General features: G+C 37.9%; 1 protein-coding gene and 2 pseudogenes across 1 annotated transcript; 2 read left to right on the top strand and 1 right to left on the bottom strand.

Moving 5' to 3' along the window:
• The first annotated feature begins 778 nt into the window (after positions 1-778).
• LOC131786532 (uncharacterized) lies at positions 779-11,569 on the top strand (annotated as a pseudogene).
• On the bottom strand, positions 4,254-5,132 carry LOC136279996 (adenosine receptor A1-like; annotated as a pseudogene).
• An 8,912-nt stretch (positions 11,570-20,481) lies between the features above and the next one.
• Positions 20,482-22,508, top strand: LOC136279560 (gamma-aminobutyric acid type B receptor subunit 2-like). The gene is made up of 5 exons (XM_066163505.1): positions 20,482-20,676; positions 21,238-21,360; positions 21,614-21,679; positions 22,049-22,270; positions 22,497-22,508. Exons 1-5 carry the CDS (start codon positions 20,482-20,484, stop codon positions 22,506-22,508), a joined length of 618 nt encoding a protein of 205 aa, XP_066019602.1.
• Positions 22,509-22,674: the final 166 nt, after the last annotated feature.

Genomic DNA, 22,674 nt, shown 5'->3' with positions numbered 1-22,674 from the left:
GTTCTTTTCTTCCCTATTTTCCCCAATCTTTGTGACTAGGAAGCATTCATCATTCGCCCGGTTGAATTACTAGATCTTTCCGCAGGGATTTGTCTTCAAACTTTATCGCCTCTCTTCCAGTAGGATTGCTTAGTAGGCAGACGAGGCTTGAGTACCTGTAAGTAAAATTTGATAAGCCCTGGCTTACCCTACAAAATTTCTGAACATACTATGAAACAGAAATTTTACTCAGGAAATTTTCTCTCCAAGCTGACCTAATTATGTTGGTACACCTCAGCCCTGATCGTTTCATGTAATTAAAAAAAAATTCGATACCCTTGGAATCGAATACAAAATAGTATAGTTTCCTACCAAAAAGGTATTTTCCCTTTTTCGATAGCCACGATTATGAAGCATCACTTTCAATTTCGTGAGGTAATTCGTTTGTTCCCACAGGGACTTTTCTTCAAACGCTATCGCCTCTGTTCCGGAAGGTTTCTTTGGCAAGCTAGACAGGCTTGAAAACCTGTACGTCGAATTCGATTCTTTATCCAATGCTGGATTCACCACATAAATTACCTGATTTCTCGAGCTTCAGAGACCCAAATGGCACCCGCACCTTAAAACTCTGGGACTTAAAAAGGGAAAAACAAGCAACTTTTATGGTTGGCCAACTCCAGCAGCAAGTTTCTTCATTATCGATTGACCCACATTTCTATTCCACTACTGCAGAAACTGACACTCAATTATTTTTTTCTTTATGTTTTTTTGTTAGATTCCTCCATAGGAACAATTTAGAATGCATTCCGTACAGACTGTTCTTTGCCTTGAAACGACTAAAGATAATGCGAGTATACACGAATCCACCAGTTTGGAGAAAATTGACCAGGAGAGTATGGTGAGGTTTCTTTTGGCTGACATAATGCGCTTCATATTTGATAAATTTTAACATATAGTAATAATTAATGTTGTTCTGGAGTGCATGCGTCACTTCTGCCGTAAAATACTTATGCCTAAAAACTATTTACCGACTACTCGCTGATGATGGCGAAAAAGAAACCAAACTGTTTGAAAAGTTTCCTAAAATGTATCCAATACAGTAGTTTTTGTTAACTGCCCTCCTAATAGGGTGATCTGAATAAATTTAAATTGAAAAGTTTCCTAAAATGTATCCAATACAGTAGTTTTTGTTAACTGCCCTCCTAATAGGGTGATCTGAATAAATTTACAACACTATGCGAGGGTCTTTGGGCAGACTGCATCGAGCAATGTACAATTTTGAGGAAAATTTTTGCATTTGTCCCCAATTTCGGAATCAAGGCCAAACCACAACTCCTTGCGAGAAGTGCGTTGGTTTTTTAAGTGCTAACCAATACAGAGAAAATGTAAGAGACGGGACCATGTAGGAGAGGTTTTCCGTCCTTCTCCGAGAAGACTAACCATTTGCAGATGTCATTGTTAAGGCAGAAGATTCTTCTCAGTTATTTGAAGACCCTGAGCGTTGGTCCGATCTGGGACTTGAACCCTCGACCTCTCCTTCGACATTCCAGCACTCTACTACCTTAACCAACCAGGGGGCGGTAAATGTGCTTAAAACGCGACCAAAACCCCTTCAATTTCGAGAAAATCTCAGTAACCTGGCCAAGCAGGTGTTCCACAAAAAGCAGCCTCTCATGATGGCAATAATAATTAGGAAGACAAAAACGGTGGCTATGGCGATAATAACGGTGACGGTGATTGCAATAAGAGTTACGACTATAGTGATGACGATGACGATCATGATAACGAAGATGATGACGATGATGACAATGACAATGATATCATTTTTATAAATTTATCTTTAAATTTTAGAACACTATCCGATAATCCTATAAAAACAATCGAGCCCGAGGCCTTTTGCTTTGGTGTGTCTTCTAACACTAGAGTGTAAGTCATCTCAACCATTGGTCAGACTATTCACAATTGTTATACTATTCACCCTGTCCATTTTCATTTTCATTTTTTCACATTAATTTTATTTTATGGAGAAAACTCTCTTTGCCAGAGAAAGTGTTAACTCTCTAACGTTCAACTTTTCATATGAATAAATTGTTTTAAAAAAGTGTAAAATCTGCCCCTATAATTTATTTTTCTCCTATCTAATTGAGACGTCATCTTCATTCAGCATCTTCCCCGCTGTATGCAATTATTCAAACATTTCTAAGAAACTGTTCTTCACATAGTGCTGGTTTTTGTATGTGTGGTTTTTTTTTTGGCAAAACTAATAGCTGTTTGTAACAGGTTTCTTATGCGAACAAATTTGAAAATATTCACCTCGGATTTCTTCACGGACCTCATCGCTGACAATCTTAAGCTGTAATGTACCAAATGAATGTCTGAGAGAATTATATCAATTGACATTAAAATAGTTAAAATAAATAACTACTCAAGATCATCTAACGGGAAAATGTTGATCGCCATCTCGGTATTTCGAACTGTGTGTTACTAGATATTTCAAGCCGTAATGTATCCAATGAATAAGACCAAATTCTGTCACAATTTTATGCCGCTACAAGAAAACACCAATCGGCAAAAACACACCATTGACAAGATAATGAAGAAAATGAAAGAGAACTCACCCTTCAAAGATCTTTGACCAAGCAGATGACCGTCCCGCCGCCCGCCATCACAACCGTAGTGCTAGTGAGGAAGAATTAAGCCGAAAACTTTCGGTGACCCATAGCCTGAAAATAGAAAAACACAGGTCCCATATCAACCATAAGTCTCGACGACAACGACTCGGAAACCAGAGAGGACAACAAATAATTTTACCAATCACTAACAAACCAAAAATGTGCTATGAGTCAGCGGTAACCTCAAAATTCGCTTAAATTTCCTGCTTCATGTAGTTCAAGCCCCCCATTGCACTACTTCAGCCACTGCAAAGTCACTTTCAATAGATCACCGAAACTAAGCGTCCTCTCGACTCTGGGTAACTTTTAAAAACCTTCAGAGTAACTTTTCAAAGTTAAAAACACTTTGAAAACGGCATAACTTTTCCGAAAGAATTGTAATTTCATCGATGGGGAATGTTTTTAGGCAGGCCTGGTTTCATTGCATTGGTGTTGTTTTACAAAAATTGAATCTCACTCAGCTAATTCGTGTGTGTTTTCAGTTCATTGACGCAAAATGAACACTGAAATGGCATCCTACAAAATTGCGCGACAGCGTGCGTTTTTGACCCTCTTAATAAAAAATAATTTTGCCCTCTGTTTTATAAAGAAGTAATCGTATGTTGCCTCGTAAAATAAAGACTTAATATCACTTCGATTTTCACTCAACAAGTGAGAAGAAACACTCGACAACGTCTTGTGTTTCTCCCTAAACCTCTTTCATGCTCTAGCTGCTTCCCGCATGCTTTACAACAGAACATGGCACAGTCAAGGTTTCTCTGTGCGTTAATTGTCTACGATTAAACTCTTTAGCGAAGTATACGCCACGAACCAGATAGTAGCAGGGGCGTAAAAAGAGGCTGTTAAAAACTAATTTTTAAAGATTAACTTACGAATAATTCCCAAAATAGCAGAGGCTTTTATTTTTTTAATGTACTGTGGGCTGCGGCACTTGAGTTTCAGTAACTCGTGGCAAAGAATTCCTCGGATCATTTATTACTACAATTCGAACAGGACTACCTTGGAAGTACATCTGTCAGTATGATGTGTATGATTCAGATATATCGAACGCTTCTTGGATCTTAATCGTTATTCGCCCTTAGCACCTGATGACAAACTAGTTGATTTTGGTGGTCAATACTTTCTTCCAGGAATCCACTCGATCCTCAAATAGAAGTTATCAAGTTCCGTCGTGATGAAGCTTATTCGCTTCAAAATGCTATGCTACACATGGGTTTTACAAGAAATCGTATAAGACTTTACGACATACTTCAACCCTGTTCACTGGGAACGTTTTCAAAAGCAAATGGCAAATGCACAGAATGCCCTCCAGGTTTGTTTTAGTAGATTCATTTTAAGTAAGACATGCGACGTGTGATTAACCCTGTGAACCCTAAGAGTGACCAGCATTTAATTTCTCCTTTCATTAATGCCACTGCATCCTTCATTACGATCATGAGAACAAGAGAACAACTGAAATGTTCGCCAACTTACGAAGCTTTGATCATTAAATGAATTCTCCTTGCCAGTACCAAAGGAATATATAGAGGAGAGTATGGAATCTATGGACACTGTTCTCAGGGTGTAAAGGATTAATTAACGATTAACTCGTTCAGCTTTGCTTCACATTTTGACAAATGTCTTCATAAACTCAGGTACCAAGAATGAGTAAATAATAGGATTAACGCACGAGTTACCATGATGTAAAAACTTTGCAAAATAAGCGATTTCGTTTGGCATTTTCTGGCAAGACATGCAGAAAAATGCTACAATGTTTATGACCTGAAATTGAATCCAGGTGATAACAAACACAACAGTTACTGCAGACAGTATTACAGCGAGTCGTTTGACACGTTCACCGGACCGCTTATGTACGCTGTCTCTACTGGCGAAACGAAATTTCATTTTGAATCATATTACCACATAAGACATGCAAATTATCGAGAGGGCAACGGCAAAGGAAACCAGCATAAAGTAGAAGAAAAACGGAAGTGAAAGGAGTTTTTCCTCAAAAAGGAATCGCAAACAAGAGATCAGAATAGACAACAGCCATATTAGGCCAGGAAGTCCATAATAGCTATTGCTTCTGACGTGACGATGAACATGAGGCAACCAAACTGAGAATGCTCGCTCCAGGGCTATAGTAGTGAGGTTAAATATGGAGGCACGGCCAACAAAAACATCAACCACCTTGTAAATCTTGTAACTATATTGCATCCAGACGCTTTAACCCTTTTTCCATGCCGCAATTAACTGGTAAAGGTACATGGGCATAGCGAACGTACCAACCATCATATCCGCTAGTGCCAGATTTATCAGGAAGTAATTTGCACGCATGCGAAGAAGCTTCTGGTTTGTAGAGAAAACGGTGAGGGTAAGGACATTGCCAACAAGAATGACAACATCGACAAATCCATACGCAGAACTCCACGCCATTAATTCTGATAACTTCATGTTTGGTTCTTTCTCATTTCACTGAGTGGAGATGGAGGAGTTGTTCATTTTGATGAATCTTGCTTTGTAGAAGAACTACAAATGACAACAATAAAAACAAATAAATAAACTCAAACAAAAACTGTGTGCGTGCGGAAATATCAAGGAACCATAAAATCTAGTCGCGAAACACAGCTCTGCAATAGTAGCGTCCGTTATGACATTGAGTACGTGCAGAGCATGCTTGATAAGTAACTACTCCGTTGAATGATAAATTAATGTATATAAGCAAGTCCATATATCAGGATATCTTGATATTTTGTTTTCTGTGCCATTCACGGGATAAAGCTGCATTCTTTTACTTTCTGTAAAATTCTGACTTTGGCGCACAACAGTAACATGGTATCATATATTACATACTTGTTAACCCTGTCTCCTCGAGGATTTTACTAAAGCAGGATTGAAGCTCTATTTAAATAGATTCATTTATTGACCCTGACTTAAGAAAAAAAAAACATGTTAAGTTCTACATTGCACCCTTATGTGGAAGAAATATTTCAGTTTTCTTTGAGGTGATAACTTACCAGTTTCTAGGCCGCAAAAAATACAAGGAAAGGAAAAGTAGAACTTTACAGTACCATCCAAACAAGCAGTGGTGGCGATGGCACACAAACAAAGAACTAATGTTGTTGGAATCACTTTCTTGTGCAATCGAGACTGACGGAAAAGCAAGCCGCTGAGAGAAAATGGTTTTAAATGAGAAAGTAGCGTGTAGGAATATTTAATTGTCTACGATTGTGTTTCTTAGACTATTTAAATTGCCTAACGTATTGTTTTAATTACTGCTTGGCAAAATGAAGGTAAAATTCTAAGTAATAGGACTTATTATAATCGTTAATATATTCAAAACAAACAATCATTTTTAGCCAAGGAAACTTTGCAATGAAGTCAAGTTATCATGTACCTCCGGATGGAGACTTGAAGGAGAACACAGCTGATGAAGTACTGAATTTCTCTTGATTTTCTCTATCCTTAAGTAACTTGAAGAAACACTGAATTTTTTTTTTTAAGTACAATTTGATATTCCATAGTTTACCACTGAAAGGGAAGAAGCTAAAAAATTCTTGAATGAAATCAATTACCGATTCGTTGCTCTGTTAACTAATGATTCTATGCATGACAACATCACCAGGTTCACTTTAAAGTCGATTCGACGAAGTTTATTTTCATTTTTATGGTACGAAAAACAATAAAAAAAGCAGACAAGCATTCAAAAATTAATTGGATTTTTTGGCTTTTTTCGCCATGGCAATGTGACTCATTCTAATTTGGGTTGGTTATTAATGTTCCTATACCCACATCATTACTTCCAGTCACCCCTTGGTAAAACTCAGTAGCCTGGTTAATCATTGCCGTCCAATGGAAGTGTGAGTGGAAAGGAGACATTCTGACTGAAAAAAATTCGAATTACTTTGGTCCACATATGAATGGAGTTGTTGCAGAGAATTACCTTGTGCAGTAATAACTTATTTCATTTCCTCAAACAAGCAAGAGTCATAGGATTGAAGCATTTTTAGCGAAGTAAACATCTCTATCCAGAATTCACAGTATGACTTGCGCTGAAAAAAAAAATATTCCGAATATTTGTCGCTAACCACGAGCGAATACTTCTCTGTTTCACCTCCAAAATCTGTTACTTTTGTTTCATACGAGGCGCATCCAAACTTTCCCAGACTGGCTGTCGAATATTTTCCATTCGGCGCATATCTCATGAAAACTGTTTATTCTATAAATGTTTGGAATTACCCATTCACGGCTTGAATAATGGTGACGCGATTTCCGCAATTTCGTACGACTATACATCGCTGAATTTAAAATATGCAAAACAGTTATGACAGAGAAAAAAAGATAACATTGAGGGAAATAGTTAAGCAAACATTTTTCCATCCCAAAGTCTAAAGTTTGTCTTATAAAGCCATAAATTCAGTCCTTGACCGCTTTAATTGCTAAATTGTTGACACTTACTTGAGTTCACTATTGTCTAATGATGGCATGATACGAGTTGATAAATGTGACTAACTGATCTATTAAAATAATGCCTTTTCGTCTACATAACGTGCAATTTTTTTTTGGATACGTCATGATTTATTGAAAAGTGAGAAAGCTGGCTATTTGTCCTCAAGCATTTTTCCAATGAAAACTTGGAAAACCGTAAACCATACCTTTCTCGAATTCTCCCAACCTCTTGTGTTCAGATTAGACAGTTTGTAAACACGAAAAAAGTCTTCTACTGCTGACATACATAAAAGTTCATCATTTTGATAATCTTGTTCTTCACTAAAGTCATTTCTCAATCTAGCCTAGCTTTGGACTTGCCTTTTTTTTTCAAGGTGGTTTCTATTCTGACACTCTCGGGTACGTGGCTGAAAGCTGCAGGAGATGTCCTAACGGATCGTACGTTCCGTTCCACCAAACACCAGGAAAGTCAATTCTAGATTGTAAGGCGTGCCCCTTGGGTAAGAAATTATTCTTATCACATAATTGTATTACTCTTGCTACTTACTGTTCATCAAAGCCTTACGTACGTCGGAATTAGAATACGGGTAGTATAAGTAGCTCAAAAAATGTCGGAATGTAATTTAAGGAGCGGTTCTAATCGGACCACGCTGTACGGGTTTTGACCATTTTATTTGTGATGGGTAGAGGTGGGAGATGCTTCAGGGGTCCTTTTCTATTATTTCCACAGCGCTAACCTGATTGCCGCCTGATTTATACAAAAAATGTATATGGTGTCATTGTATAACCTAACTTTCGCAGTGAATGCGACGCCATCATAAATTCAGACATTTTTGTCTATTATCTGAAAATGTTTTAGCACTACGTACGATGAAATTACTTAAAAATTACTTTTTTACTTACTTTTAATAACACTGGCACTGTTATACATTTCAATAGGAACCGAAAGCGACTTTTTTGCCGGATATCGAGCTTGTCCATGTTTGGAAGGATTTTATCGAACCCATCGATTCGCTAAATGTCACAAATGCAAAGTAGGACAGTTATGCCAAGATGAATATGCCTCATTAAAATCTGGATTTTGGTGGCGGTGGCGTAACGAGTCATACAAACAGCGCTACCAGGATTTCATACAAAATCTTTTGGCGTCTTCACCAGCGCTGGATAATTCTTCCATACAATACCCACATGCGATCCCAACACCCTATAGATGTCAGGTAGAGGACGCTTGCAGAGGGGGTTTGGATTCCACATGTGGAGAGGGGTACGATGGTCCACTTTGTGCAGTTTGTAGTTCAGGATATTACAAGCAACTGAAATCATGTGCAAAATGTCCTTCAAGAGCGTGGATTGCTACACAATTGACGATTATCGTCGTCGTTCTGTTTCTGGTTATTGCGTTTATGATGTGGAAGAAAAAAACTAAATGGGAACAAGACCAGGGCCACTACCTGATAGACATGTTCTTTTCTAAGCTTAAAATACTGATTGGTTTTTATCAGGTCACTCACCGCTTACTACAGGTGTTCTCATACATCGATTGGCCGGATTCACTGCAAGCTGTCGCCACATATTCAGGAATACTCCAACTGAATCTGCTTCAGATCGCACCTATTCACTGTCTATTTTCAGGATTACATGTAAATGCCTTTGGAGAATTGTTCCTGATGTTGACTTTGAATTTTAGTGTCATTGGCGCCTCAGGGTTTTGTTACGTTATCTATAGGTCAGTAACCTTGAAAAATGATGATCTTGAAGAGGAAGAGAAGTCGAGCAAAATTTCCCGAACAAAACAGCTGTTTTACAAAAATCTGTGTTTCTTCCTATATGTGACTTATCTGAGTACATTTTCCAAGACAGCAAGCGTTCTGCCATTTGCCTGCCGGAAACTCTGCAGAGATGACAAGGAAGAGCTGTGTGAAGAATACGCCAAAGCAGATTACAGTTTAAGATGCCAAGGACACATTTACAACTATTGGCTGATTTTGGCATACATTTCGACCGCCTTTCTCTTTACTTTACCTGCCACTTCGTTCATCGTACTTTGGAGGCATCGGAGAGAGATATCAACTATGAAAAAAGATAATAACGTTTCTGACAAGGAGATAATTGAGGGGCTGAAATTTCTTTCCGAAAACTATAAACCTTCTTCGTGGTATTAGGAACTGGTTGAAATGGCTCATAAAGTTGTTCTTACCTCTGGTCTTATCCTTGTGGGACAAGAGAGCAGGTCCTACATTTGTTTGGCATGGGTTGTTGCCGGTATGTATGGAGTACTTTTCTCCTGGATGAAACCCGTACGGGAGGCCTCCGAAAACAGACTGATGACGACTTCCTTAGCTGTCACAGTTGTAAACATAGGCATTGGCGCTGTGAGCAGAATCCCAGGCGAGAATATATCAGACATGGAGGATAAGCAAAGAGAAGAAATCGCAATGAAATTACTTATACTGGGTGCCAATACCATGGTGATTGGTGTTCTTGTTGGTAAGAGAGTACAATGTATTTATAAGAATTGAAGGATCGAATTAAAGGGTAGTTTGGTCTCTCCCGTTGGTCGCTCTGTAAAGCACGAAGTAAATTTTCCACCGAAACTATTTCAACTTTCAATGAGCCACAAGCTTAGCTATTCGCGTATGTATGATTTTTTACTTACAAAGTTTTTATTGTTCCCTTCACCTTAAAACAACTGAACTGATAATTATTACAAAGTTTTCTATCATAAAGATAATGACTGGGGAGGAGCAGTATAATCTAACTAAGGGAAACAGCCATACAAACAAACAAACAAACCCGAACATAAGCAAGAATAGAATGGAATATCAATGGAACAACGAATATCGCCTAAAATGAAATTAAATTCGTCAATCAAAAAATTGTAAATGAGATATGTGATTCATATCTCTATTTCAGTTCAATACCTTGTGTTTTTGTACGAGTACCTCAAGGAGTGGCGCAAAAACCCACAGTGGTCCTTTTCTTGCTGTTTGGCTTTGCTTCTTCCAGGCAATGACTTGCAAGGAGAAATTCGAGGAATGGTTGGTAAAAACTTGATGAAAACTCAGCTTGACAAAGGGATATTAAAGAAACCATCAATTGCTGCCGCTGCGCTTGAAAGCGGAGCTATGAGATTCACTCTTTGTCATGAGGAACTCCAAAGCGAGGATGAACGAGAGGAACAGTTCGTCAAGGACAACGTTAAAAAATTTCATCGTTGGACACAAACAGAGGGTCTTTTGCCAACTTTCTCCTTAAAGGTGGAGTCTGGATTAACGGACGGCACAAAGCAGACTACTGAGTGAGTGCTATGACAATTTAAAATTAAGTGAATGTGGAAAAACCTTTGGGCAGCATTTAGTCCACCTCGTCTGTAAAGTGAAAAGAAAGTGTAGAGGTCCACGCCAACCTATCCGACCCTGTGAAAAAACAAAAACAGACTGATTTGGGTAACAGACAATTAACTGCATCTTTTGTTCTTGGTAAAGTTACAACTGAAAAAACTTGAGAAAATAAACTCCATTTCGCCCACCCTTGTGTCATCAATTCTCGTCGCATTGCATATTTCATTCAAAAACATATGAATAGGAATACACGTTGTTGGTGTTGCAATGATTGCACATTGATTAGCCTATTTGGTAGCTCAAGTATTTGTTCTGGTATCATCTCCCTTCACTGCATCTCCTATAAAAGCATCATTACGGCCTTGATTTTAAGTACGTAATGGCTCTATTCCCCGTGAAGGTGTAGTAATGGAAAAATTGTGTCCAAGATTGTCCAAATGTAAGTTACGGATCGTAGGAAAATGTTACCAAATTACCATGTAAAGGAAAAAGAAACACAGAAAACAGAGGAAACATTCGTGGAATTAAAAAAATGCGAAACAACATTAATTTCACCAGAGCTATTGCCCTGAACTGAGGTAAAGAGACCATCCAAATACAGACATGATGGTAGACGTAAGGGCTTTCCTGCATACAGACTGGGTAGACCTTTTCAAGTGATAAGCTAGTACTGTTCTGTTCTTTTTCGGTTGTCGAATTCTCATGAACGACTGGGGTAATCATTGTGAGTAACGCCGAATATCGTCTGCTTAAGCTACGTTTCACTATTGAGGATGAAAGACATAAAAGGTAGGCTAGGCCTAAGTAAAGGTATTTTAATCCCTCTAAAATTTGTGCTGATTGTAACTCCGAATGTTTTTTTTTCGTAGACACCAGCCCTCTTTGCTTCAAATGGCTGCAGTTGAAGCAGAATGCAATGCATCACCAAAGCTGAAAACATGCACGAAGAAAGAGGCAGACGGTACAGCATCATCAAAGCAGAAGAGAGACGTGAAAAAGAAGACATTTAGCGATGCGTCAGCAAAGCAGAAGGTAGACATGAAAAATGGAGCATACAATAAAGCACCAGCAAAGGAGGGGGAAGACATGGAGATTTTGGCAGAGGGTAATGATGTATCACAAGGAACAGAAGATATTCATTCACAATAAAGCAGGAGTCAATCAGCTATCAATCAATGATTTCATTTTTCCCAATAGCATCGCCAGACTTTGCGGTAGAATCATCTGTCAGCGAGTGTAGCAACAGTTCTATAATCCTTCTTCGCATAGTTTTTTTTAGTGGTTGGTATAAAAAGCTTTGTTATATAAAGAAGCTCTCATGTTATAATCAAAACAACCAGGTAGCACTTAGTTAAATGTGTTTGTATCAGTCAAAGCTTATAATAAATTTTAATATCTGTATTACATTATTTATCTACTACTATGAAAAACATTTTGCTTATTGACGTACGGAAGAGAGGTTACTAGTCGTGTTTAAATGCATGGAAGGGGTGGACACATTTTGATGTTATGCGTGGTCAATTCAGCAGTATACAGAGAGTTAGAGTTAATTATTATTTTGTTATCCTATTCGGAGAGTCTCGTAACACAGGGAAATTGGTTATCATAGGTAAACTTATCTCGTCTAGTGAAAGCTGTTGCGAGATGCAGGCAGAACCTGGTTTTGCAGGCAGAACCTTGGTTTTGATCACGGTAAAAATGAGGTCGGAGTAGTGAGTCCGTAAGATTAGAAATCCTTGAATTTTGCGACATGAAAGTATTCATATACAATAAAGCATGAATAAGTGGTCGTAATCGTTGCAGTTGCAAAAGTTAGGATAGAAGATGAAGGAGGTGAACCCCAGATACAAAGTATTTACATGGAATTCATAGCTCTGTCAATATCTTAGTAAATGTCATATCATCTTAATCTCGCGAAATTGCCCAGGTAGTACTGCAAGTAATACTGACCTGAAATTAGAAATGAGAACATTAGAAAATTCCTTTGCAATCGTGGATAAACTATGGAGATAAGGTAAGAAAGACTACATGATCTTTCTTGATATCCATTAAGCCTCACACTTATTTGACAAAAAAATCGATTAGACTCTATCAAAGTTACTTCGCTTTGTGCTTCATCGACTTTTGAATCTTCCGTCAAGAGACAGAAGGTATCTCAGTTCTACAGAAACGATAAAGGGGTCTCTTTAAAGACTCTGGCGGCTATTTTAGTAAATTGCACACAGAAGGTTTTATCTTATTTTTTTAGAGTACAGAACGATATCTTGAAAAATCCCCTTAATCTCCTTGCCAACAGCATCAATCCACCACAAAGCTGGGTGATCACTTTTCCTTTCGCCTTCCTGTTTTGAAAATGAAAGATACTGAAATTCAAGTGGTGGTTATAGGTACTGGAGGCTTGGTAACCAGATAAGGCTCCGAAGTACTCAGACGGGACTAAAGAAAAATAATTAAAGGGGTACGTTTCTAAAGAAACTGTGATGCTGCGTCACTAGGAGAGTATAACAAAGTAATTTGGTATTATCAACTGAGTTGATAACGTAAGTTGCCCACCGTTAAGAGTTTCAAAGCTAACTTTTCAAGCGTTAGCCCTTCGTCAGAGCGAATGGAATATTTGTGAATTATGTGTGTGTTTATAGCAGAAAATGGAGCTACGCTATAGGTGGGAATAGGCCTAGGTGACGAGAAAACAAGAATATATTAGTTGAATCAAAAGCGCTCGTTAATACCGCGGGGAATAAAAATTCCGATTTGAAAAATAAACTTTTGTTCTAGAGTATTTGCGACGGCCGGGATGTAGGGAAAGGCCGAAAAGTGCCATACTCTGCTTAGAATGATTAGGGGAATAAAAGTGTCTAGCGGCTGGTTCAGATGCGTTCTTGTAATTCCTTTGTACGCGGCGAAGGTGTTCTCAGAATGCGATACCTAGTCGTCTACCTCTTTCACCAATGAATACCTCTTTGCAATAAGTGCAAGTTATGCAATAGATGGCGTTGGCGGAGGTGCACATGGAGTGATCAGTCAGGGACCGCGCAGCAAGTTTTCGAGTGGGGGGGCTAAAGAAGAATGCGTGAAGGAAAATTTTTTTGTTTAATTATTTTTCGTTTAATTTATTTTTATTCTTGCAAAAAAGTGGGGGGGGGGGGGGGCTAAAGCCCCCCCAGCCCCTCCCTCTGCGTGGTCCCTGTCAGTAATCACTTGATAAACAAGTTGGCGAAGAAAGTGATCGAGCTTGTTTCATTTGATAGCCAGGGAAATTTCTCGTGCATAGTTGCAAGATATATGTTGAAAAGGCAAGCATAGTCTCAAAGATCTGATTAAAACCCACTTCTGCCGGGTAAGGACCGTTCATTATTTATCCCCTGAGGAGGTCGAGGATTTTTGTTGTGTCAACATAAAATTTACTTGATCTCCCATAAGGCTCTGTAGTGATGATCCCCCTTCATAGGTAGTCAATTTTCCATAGTCCCAACCCCCTTTCAAACTCTGTTAGAGACGATTCCCCCTCTGTTCCCTCTGAAAGCTATGCGATCCCTTCCAAAGTCCTCCTACCCCCCTCAGGTGATAATGATAATGTGAAGACTGGTCCCTATGGCCCGCTGAGATCATGCCATCAGTCTCTCACTACATTTATTGGCGCGAGGCGGATCGACAGACCTGTTCTCGAAGTCGGCGATGATATCTTCTGGCAAATGTTCTTACCCACGTAAGAGTAAGTTAGCGCAATAAAAAATTCTCTTGATCGCAGGTAACTCGCTGATTGAGCACCGCTATTTACAACGTGAGATTTCGAGTCCCCTGCCACCGTATTTCGCACTCGAAATTAAAAGGTCCGCCTGATCGCAGGTTCTAAACAGCCTGTTTGACATAAAACTATTTCGATGATTCAGATAACGTTTTGACCAAACGAGAGTTTGTTAGTCGTCTATTAAGTCAAATAAAAATATCGCTGTACACGAGAATTGGCAAAACGCTTTCATAGCTGTGCGGCTCGCCTTTAATCAGTACGCTACCGTCAACTCTATCGCACCTTGGGATTTACTCCACGCATCCAACCGTTTGACAACATACCGAATATACTGCTCGAAGTAGGAGTTGTTTATGTTCTTTTCTCTTCTCGCAGGTTTGAGTAATAGGGTTAAGCCCTATCGGACAGGGCCCATTTCAATGCCCATTTAAATGCGTGACTCAGAGAAGACCCCCGCACTGTGAGATTTTTCTTTTTTTCCCCCTCTCCCAGATATTTTTAGAACTCACTTTAACAGATCTTTCAGCCTAATCGACAGAAAAATATTATATTCAATGAGCTTCAACCCTCTCTTCTGAGCAGTATTCTCTTAACGCAAGATCTTGATCGAACCAAGCGTAATTATCAATGAGGACAGCCACCAAATCCTTTCCTTCCTAGCTTAAAGGAATTTGCTTTGAAGCCAGCTAATATGTTGTCGCGATAGGGTTCAATAGAGAGACTAAAGAAATACATGTATGTTATTTGCCGGCTGGGAGGTCTGTATGGTGAAAACTGTAACCGAGGTCACAGTTTTTCACCATACGGATGAAGTGTGGACGTTTTGTATTCTGCAGCATCCACCTTTATTAATATCTGACGGGCTATACCAGTCACTAAACTACTCTCTACATCTAGTTACAAGCTCGGCTTTTATAGGTACGGTTGAGGATTTAGAACGTTCCGTAATATTACAACAGATTCTATTTACATATTGATTCATGGATGATTCAGCAAGACACAGCTACTTCTAGAACATTCTTGAAGGTCACACTACAACGGTTCGACCCTTAGCCGGTAAATAACATATTTATTTTTTTAAACTTGACGAAATTCTTTCCGAAAGAAAGCCAAGCCTGCCACCGTCATTTTGGATCTCCGCCTGGGTAGATTTAAGTCACGTGCTGGGCAACGTATAATCAATAACAAGATAGAATTTCATTTCAGGCCTATTTATCAATTTTGTGGTGTGTAACTTTCGCATTTTAGTACGTTGTATGTATGTTGAATCTTCAAATTGTCTTGAAACTTAAAAGAAAATTGTTCTTTAAAAATTCACTGAAAATCGGTAGCTAAAATTGTTTGTTTAGGTGTTATTTGGTTTTCGTGTTAACTTGTTATTTCGTCAGTCGCCGGCATCTTTTGTTGCTTCACACAGGAAAAACACACGCGACGAAACGTAATGATCAATTTTGTCCTCAATCTCACGCTATAACAGAAAAAGCTTTGAACATCTGTAAACTCCGAGCGCTTAGCAGTAAGTGATATTTTCAATGAATCTTCGGATTGTTTTCAAGTTTAAGGATTGTAAATTACAATTTTATGAAAAACGAAGGTTGTTCTGTTATTTCAGTGTGAATCCTTGCATGCCTGCCAGTCGCTGGCGCCACTTGTTGAAACTAAAACGAAAAAAAAACTCTTTTAAGATTATCATTGGCTTCTTTTTCACCCCACCACTATTCTTAGCAACAAAGGTCGCCATTTCGTCTGTTTATTGCTTGCCAAAAACTATCAAATGCACTCAAAGGCCTAAAATCTAAAAAAAGTTTACAGGAATCGACCAATCGAGCGAGCGAGCGAGCGAGCGAGCGAGCGAATGCCATTCCCCACATGGTATCTATAACTCGCTCTTGCGCATGCGCGCAATTCACGAGTTAAAAAGGCTTCCAAACAGACACCTGTCAATTAGAGAGCGCGTAAGAAAAAAAGTGCAAGAACATATGAAAAACAACTGAAGTAGTTTTGCAAGGACTGTCCCGACAATGTTTTTTTAAAAACAGTCAATGATCTAACGGAAAGTGTTATTCACTCTCATCGACGATTAATTCATGTACGAAGATTTACCTCTGTTCATTAAGTAAACGGCGAGGAAAGTAATTGTGAGTAAATTCAAATTTTTTTATTTGAAGTTGTGAGAATTTGCTGGTTTGTTTGCTGCAATGGCGTGTGTGAATCTGATCTTTCCTCCACAAAAACTAAATTCGAATGGCACACTCCAACGAGACACAAGGGGATTTAATGCGGCCTTTTCTCGATAAATTCCTTCAGTTTCTGTTGAAGAACTGATATTAAAACTTCGCTCGCTCTTTCACTACGCACAAATTGTTAAAGAAAATTCAGATATTAAATGAATGAAAGTTCCATCGTTCAGTTCAACTGTAACCAAATACCTCACGTTTTAACTTTCTAGGTACTTTTTGCGAACGATTAAAATTAATTACAGACGGTATTTAGGCCGCTTGTCAACCAATGTAATGACACTATTGCTTATACAAATTCATTCTGAAACCAATATTTCTCTGTCAAAGTGATTTGAGAGAAAGAAAAGAGAGGATTCATAAATTATTTATCGGCTTGAGGTAGTTACCAACGTGTTTGCTTAAAAATACTGCCCAGCTGGAAAAACGAGATATATTTATGAAAAATGGCAACGAAATTTGGGATGTACTCGGCGACTCACGAAAGCGTTACCGTGGCCCTTAGGCAGAGATAGGAAAATACTGACAATTACAGGACAGATTACAGGACTCGTTACCGTGCCCTCTGAAAAAAAAATAAAAAGCAATATCTTAATAAGTTTGAATATTTTTCCATTTTGTTTCGAGGATTACTCGCTCAGAAAATAATGTTAAACAGTCAGTCGATGAATAAAATTGCAAACGCGAATAGATTAGTTAGTAACATCTGTTGGTCAGATATCAAAAAGGTCAGCTGTTTTAAAACAATGGCTTACTTAAGGAACGAATCGCAAGCTTTTATTTTGGTGTAGGAACATCGGAAACCGTTGCTGAAAATTGAATAACCATTAACATAATTGACTAATTTTCAAAACAACTTGTTTGCTTTTTCTGGACGTTCCAGAAACTGTTTGTTTCACCAACATCATTACCAACTGAAAATTGAGGTTGCTTTCCTACAGAGTTACATATAAACAATATATTTTAATACCTTTTATTTTTAAAGGTAGATTTAAAGAGATAAAGCAGCATAAGGAAATTTATTTATTTTTCCTTTAAGAGACATGTTTCGGAAGATATTTTTTATGATTCAGAACAATGGTCAAAATTTGGTAAAAAATCTTAGAACAAGTACAGCTTAACTAGTTACGAACTAATGCTGAAAGTAAATATTAGGTTAACTTATCAAAAAACGCATTTTTTTTTATTTTTGCGGTAATTAATAATAACAGTTCAAAAGTGTCTTTGCCAGATCCGAAATTTACAATATAACAAATACTGTAATGTAAAATTTTACATTTCGTCTTATTTCTAAGCAAAGAAGCCTTTGTTACCAAATAATAACTTTTCGTTTGAGTACAGCTGACGCAAGACGAGACAACAGTTTTCCTCCTGTACTCTACTCGATGTCATAAAAACGTTTTTAGACTCAGAGGACGGAGGAAAACATTTTAATACGTTTCAGTTTTACAACCTAGTCCTTTCAGAGACCAACCTTTTAGTTTTTATTTTTAGCGACTTCCTTTTGGAATCCACACTAACTTATTCACAAACAATGAATTTTAATTAAATTCAGCCTTCTCTATTTATTCAAAATAAATTACATAGTTGAAATAAAGAGGATTTAGAAATAGTTACGTTTGACTTGGCACTCGTTTTATCCGAGACAGGAGCTTCTATAGGTTTTTGGGGAATTATGTCTCATTTCTCAAGGCGTAATAACGATATTTTAAAACCGTATAGTAAAATTATATAACAGATGTTTCTCGAATTGAAGTCAGAAATTTGCAAACCAATTTGCTAAACACATGCACCTTTTTACTGACGTAGGGGAAAATAAACCAAGCACATTTACTCTCTTGTCTAAGAAAACAATCACTATTATCTCTTGAAGATAATGAGAGAGGGGCAACGAGAGAAGTAAAGTATGATTACAGATGCGTATGCATCGGGTGAACGGGGGAGATCGAGATCGAGATCGAGTTCCGTTGAAGCCGATATGTCAACAAGGTGCAACCCGCCCCCTTAGGGTAAATATGTACATATGTTTCCGGGCTTTATTTTTTCAGCCTAAGAAACAGATTGTTGCGTGATGAAGAGAAAACTGAAACATTGGAAAAGACAGAAAATTCCTGCGCGACATTTACTTATGAAATTGAACACACAAGATACCAAAAAAACAACTTTTTGGCTCAGCCTTTGCAAGTGCATTTATTTTGTTGTAGTTACCAGATTTTATTCTGTTCCGATTCGCTTTAGGCTATGCGGGGCTTAAGGTAGGACCATACACATCAATTTGTAAATGGCAGAGGTGTCACAGCTACACAATATTTCTATATTAACATCGTCAAATTGTTTTTACTTAGCTCTGACATGAGGGGCACAGGCGTCTTTTCCACCTTGGGTATTCTCTGTGTTGTTTTGTCACTTAAACGTTGTAACGCTAACAAGACAGAGCTCATAATTGGATCGCTGGAAATAAGCGAGGATAAAGACAGAGGGGTTCAACTTGGAATCACACACGCCATCCACGTCGCTAAAAACTCTTCGAGCTTGAAAGATTTCCTCAAAAAGTATGAAATAAGGATCGTTTCTTATCATACCAGAGTAAGTTGTACAAATGTTCATATTCAGGAATAATTTATCATGCTGCTGCAGGAAATACACGTTGCAAACAGTTGTAACTTGAAATAGGAGTTGATACCATCTTCAAAATTCAAATCTGTGCGATTGAAAACAACGGAGGTTAACTGCCGACTACTAAAGTCCTTCACAATATAACACTGAACACTTTTGTTGTTCAGCCTTGCTCCTGTTAATATTGTCAACTAGATATAAATAAAAACAAGATAAATTGAATTATTTTAAAAAGTAAGGGAGGAAAATGGGCGGATAAAGATGCACAGATATAACCTAGGCAACCAAGTGAGAAGGAAAATGCTGACGAATATGATTAACGATACATTGATCTATCCTACACTCGTTGCTATCATCTTTCTATTTACTCTATTTACTCTTTTACCAAGAATTTACGTCACCTCCTGATTTAGATCTGTTACTGATCGACATGAGAGCCCATGAAGTCATTCAAGATGGCGGTTTCTTTTTCAAGTTGTTATATATCTTTGTGAAAAAGCAAAGTCTCACAGCTTCCCTGACAAATACCAGGGATATAAAGGACAAAGTCTTTTGGCACTTTACACAGAAAGTGTTACATTTTCTCTAAGATTAGTCTAAAAAAATTCTCATTTATTTCCTTCTCGACAGGGAGATGTAACATCAAGTATTAATTCCGCCACTCATGCCTTAAGGTACAGGAAGGGCGGATTCCCTTTGCTTCTGCTCGGACCTCAAACCTCTTCTGAGGCCTCCACGGTTCTTATGATCGCAAGATATTACCGAAAGTTAATGGTGAGGAGAGATAATGAACGATCGCTATATATATATCAAACAGATGTATTCCATTGAGTTTGATTGCTTGTTTATGGTGATAAACAGATCATTTTAGAAATCTGTTTTATGAACTAGTCAGTTGTTTGATAAATGTTTGAATGGATTTTTACCTCATTGATGACACCATCTGAATGAGCTTAATTGAAGGTTCATGATCTGCAAATATGCCATTTTCCTCACCGTTAGCAGGAGTCTTAATTAAACTCAGGATGAAATGAAGAGTATAAAAGGTCAAATGCTGGAGCCCCGAAAAATTCTTAAAAGCGATGATCATGAGCTTTTCTTCTCAAAAAAAGGGCGTAGCAGGATAAATTAATTGCGTACAAAATTAACAACGACTTATATATATATATGTATATATATATATATATATGATATGAAAAATGAAGGATAAGCGAATAGAATGAAATTGCGTTCTTACTGTACGTTATACAGAATGCATGCATCTAGCTTCGGGCGACTCATTAATTCGTTAAGTGATCGTTCAATTGAGGTAAACGTTGTTTCAACCGGATTCTCTGAACCGATTTGAACCAAGTTACAAAATTAAAGTCGTTAACCGAGCTTGTTATTTAGTCGTAAGGCTTCATCTACGCTATGGAAATATCCTTCTGTTCGGCTCAGAAGTAACAAAATAAGTCACTATGGTCTTCTTCATTTTCCTCGTAATAGGTTATGTATCTAACGATGACAGCGAGAGAAGGGATCCATACGGATTCACATTCGCTCCAACACAACTTACCTACATCAAAACTGTTTTAAAGATAATGAATCACTTTAAATGGAAAAGATTCGCGATTGTTTATGATTTCCTGGAGACGCAAGGTCTTTATGTTAAGGTATGGATCCATGTAATTCAGATGCCAATCAAAAAACGTTTTTCACAGATCTGAAAATAAAATTCCTTCATCAGTTTGTGGTTTATCCAGCACAATTAGGCAATCTATTCTTTATGCTGCCTCTTAGCGATATTAGTGTCTTCCCCTTGATGTTTGGACTTGTGGCAAATCTTCCAATGTCGATTTTCGTTCTCAGCCGCAAGAATGCCTTCACCAACGCCACTGATTACGTAATCTTTGTTTTTGTTTTTGTTTTTTTCTTTCGTATTTTGGTTTTCTTCTCCTTCTGGGAAATGTTGAACTTCAATTTCTGCAAGCGATACGAATTTTCAGTGTTTTAGCAGTCATTGTCAGAGAAAATTTCGACAAACGACCGTGCATTGAAAATGGCGAAAGCTTAGTTTATAAACCGTAGTTTATATGGATAAAATACGCCTAAAATTTAGGCGTATGTATAAACTTTGACTGAGTAATGCGCAATATCACCTATTCACATGTGCATTTCCATGTAACTCAATCCGCCATAAAGTATGTCTTGCTTTTTAACAATTTTCATTCCAGAATGTTGAAAGCCTTATGATGAACACTGACTCTACGATAATTGGCCATGAAGCGATAAATACTGGTGAAGTTAATTATAGAAGCAGAAACCAGGATACCCAAGACAAGCTTAGAAAACTAAAGGTAATGGTAGTGAACCTTTACTAGACAACAACTTCTTTAAAATTTTATTAACTCGTCTTTTAATTCACGATTAATGCTGGCGAAAACTGTACACTGTGTATTTTCTCATTATTCTATCTTTAATCGCCCGTCTGAATAGCGGTTTGATCTCGCAAAATTTACAGCGATCTTCTTCCGGTTTACGTTAACACTTTAAACTCGAGTTTAAAAGTTATATTCATCAATGATGAATTGATTATTATTTTTAATTAAGGATTCAGATTCCAAAATATTCTATGGGGCATTCAGCAGCAGAGGAGCGTCGCTGGTATTTTGCGAGGTAAGGTGACATTGAACAGCTTGACTTGTAAACTCAGCCTGTAAAATTTATCTGGTGAAAATCGTCCATGGTTGTCCCTCACTAGATTAGTGATTCATAGAGAGTCTTAATAGTACATCCATGTGCAAGTACTTTCCACAAGGGTTTGACTTCATTCAAAGGACTTGCGAATAAAAAAGATCTAGATTACTGCTTTTACGCTTGGTTCAGTCGATGTTTCATTTGTTCCAGTTAGAGACCAAATATTTTTTTAAAGGGTGGGGCTGTTAGAGAAGGGCATAGGACCGACCTCTCTCTAGGGAGATGTATGAATATTTTCTTTAGATGCATGATACTGATGATCGTTAATTTAGTAATTTCTGATTATAGGTATTCAAAATGGGTTTGTTTGGACCAGAGTTTGTTTGGATCTTGCACCCGAATGCTGGAAACATCGACCTTTGGGTTCGCAGCGCCGAGATTGAAAGAAGAAAGAACCGGTCTGGCCTTTGTAGCAGAGAACAATACCAACAAGTAGCAGAAAGAATTTTCATACTCGACAAAAAGATCGTATATCGCAGTGATAAGAATACAACTACTGCTTCAGGCTTGGTAAGAGTCATAAAATAATATCTCATGAGGATGGACGATTACCAGAGTACTTTAAATTAAAGTGGCTTCATTAGTGAAAATAGCTTTGTTTAGTGTATTGAATGGATGATAAATTTCACTTTTTTTGGCCATTTTTTCATGGACAATGGACTCACTTATTTCAAGTAGTAATTCCTACATTGATTGATCGATTGTTTAAATTATTGACTGGTTGATTTATTGACAGACTGACAGATGATTAACCCTTTTTCATTCATTCATTCATCCCTTACATTAACATGCTCATTCGTTCAATCGAACATAGCCAATCAGTCAGTTACTCAGGCTGCCAGTCAGTTGGCAATTATCTATCCTATCACACTTCTGTTTCCTTTCATTCTTTCAGTATCTCGTGCATATGATAT

Source organism: Pocillopora verrucosa, chromosome 3, assembly GCF_036669915.1.
Source record: "Pocillopora verrucosa isolate sample1 chromosome 3, ASM3666991v2, whole genome shotgun sequence".
Taxonomy (NCBI): domain Eukaryota; kingdom Metazoa; phylum Cnidaria; class Anthozoa; order Scleractinia; family Pocilloporidae; genus Pocillopora; species Pocillopora verrucosa.
This window is presented reverse-complemented; position numbering and strand designations above follow the sequence as displayed.

Coding starts and splice junctions, on each gene's coding strand:
- LOC136279560 (XM_066163505.1), top strand. CDS start 20,482: ATGGTCTTCTTCATTTTCCTCGTAATAGGTTATGTATCTAACGATGAC. Junction 20,677..21,237: donor CGCAAGGTCTTTATGTTAAG/GTATGGATCCAT, acceptor TTTTCATTCCAG/AATGTTGAAAGCCTTATGAT. Junction 21,680..22,048: donor CGTCGCTGGTATTTTGCGAG/GTAAGGTGACAT, acceptor TTCTGATTATAG/GTATTCAAAATGGGTTTGTT.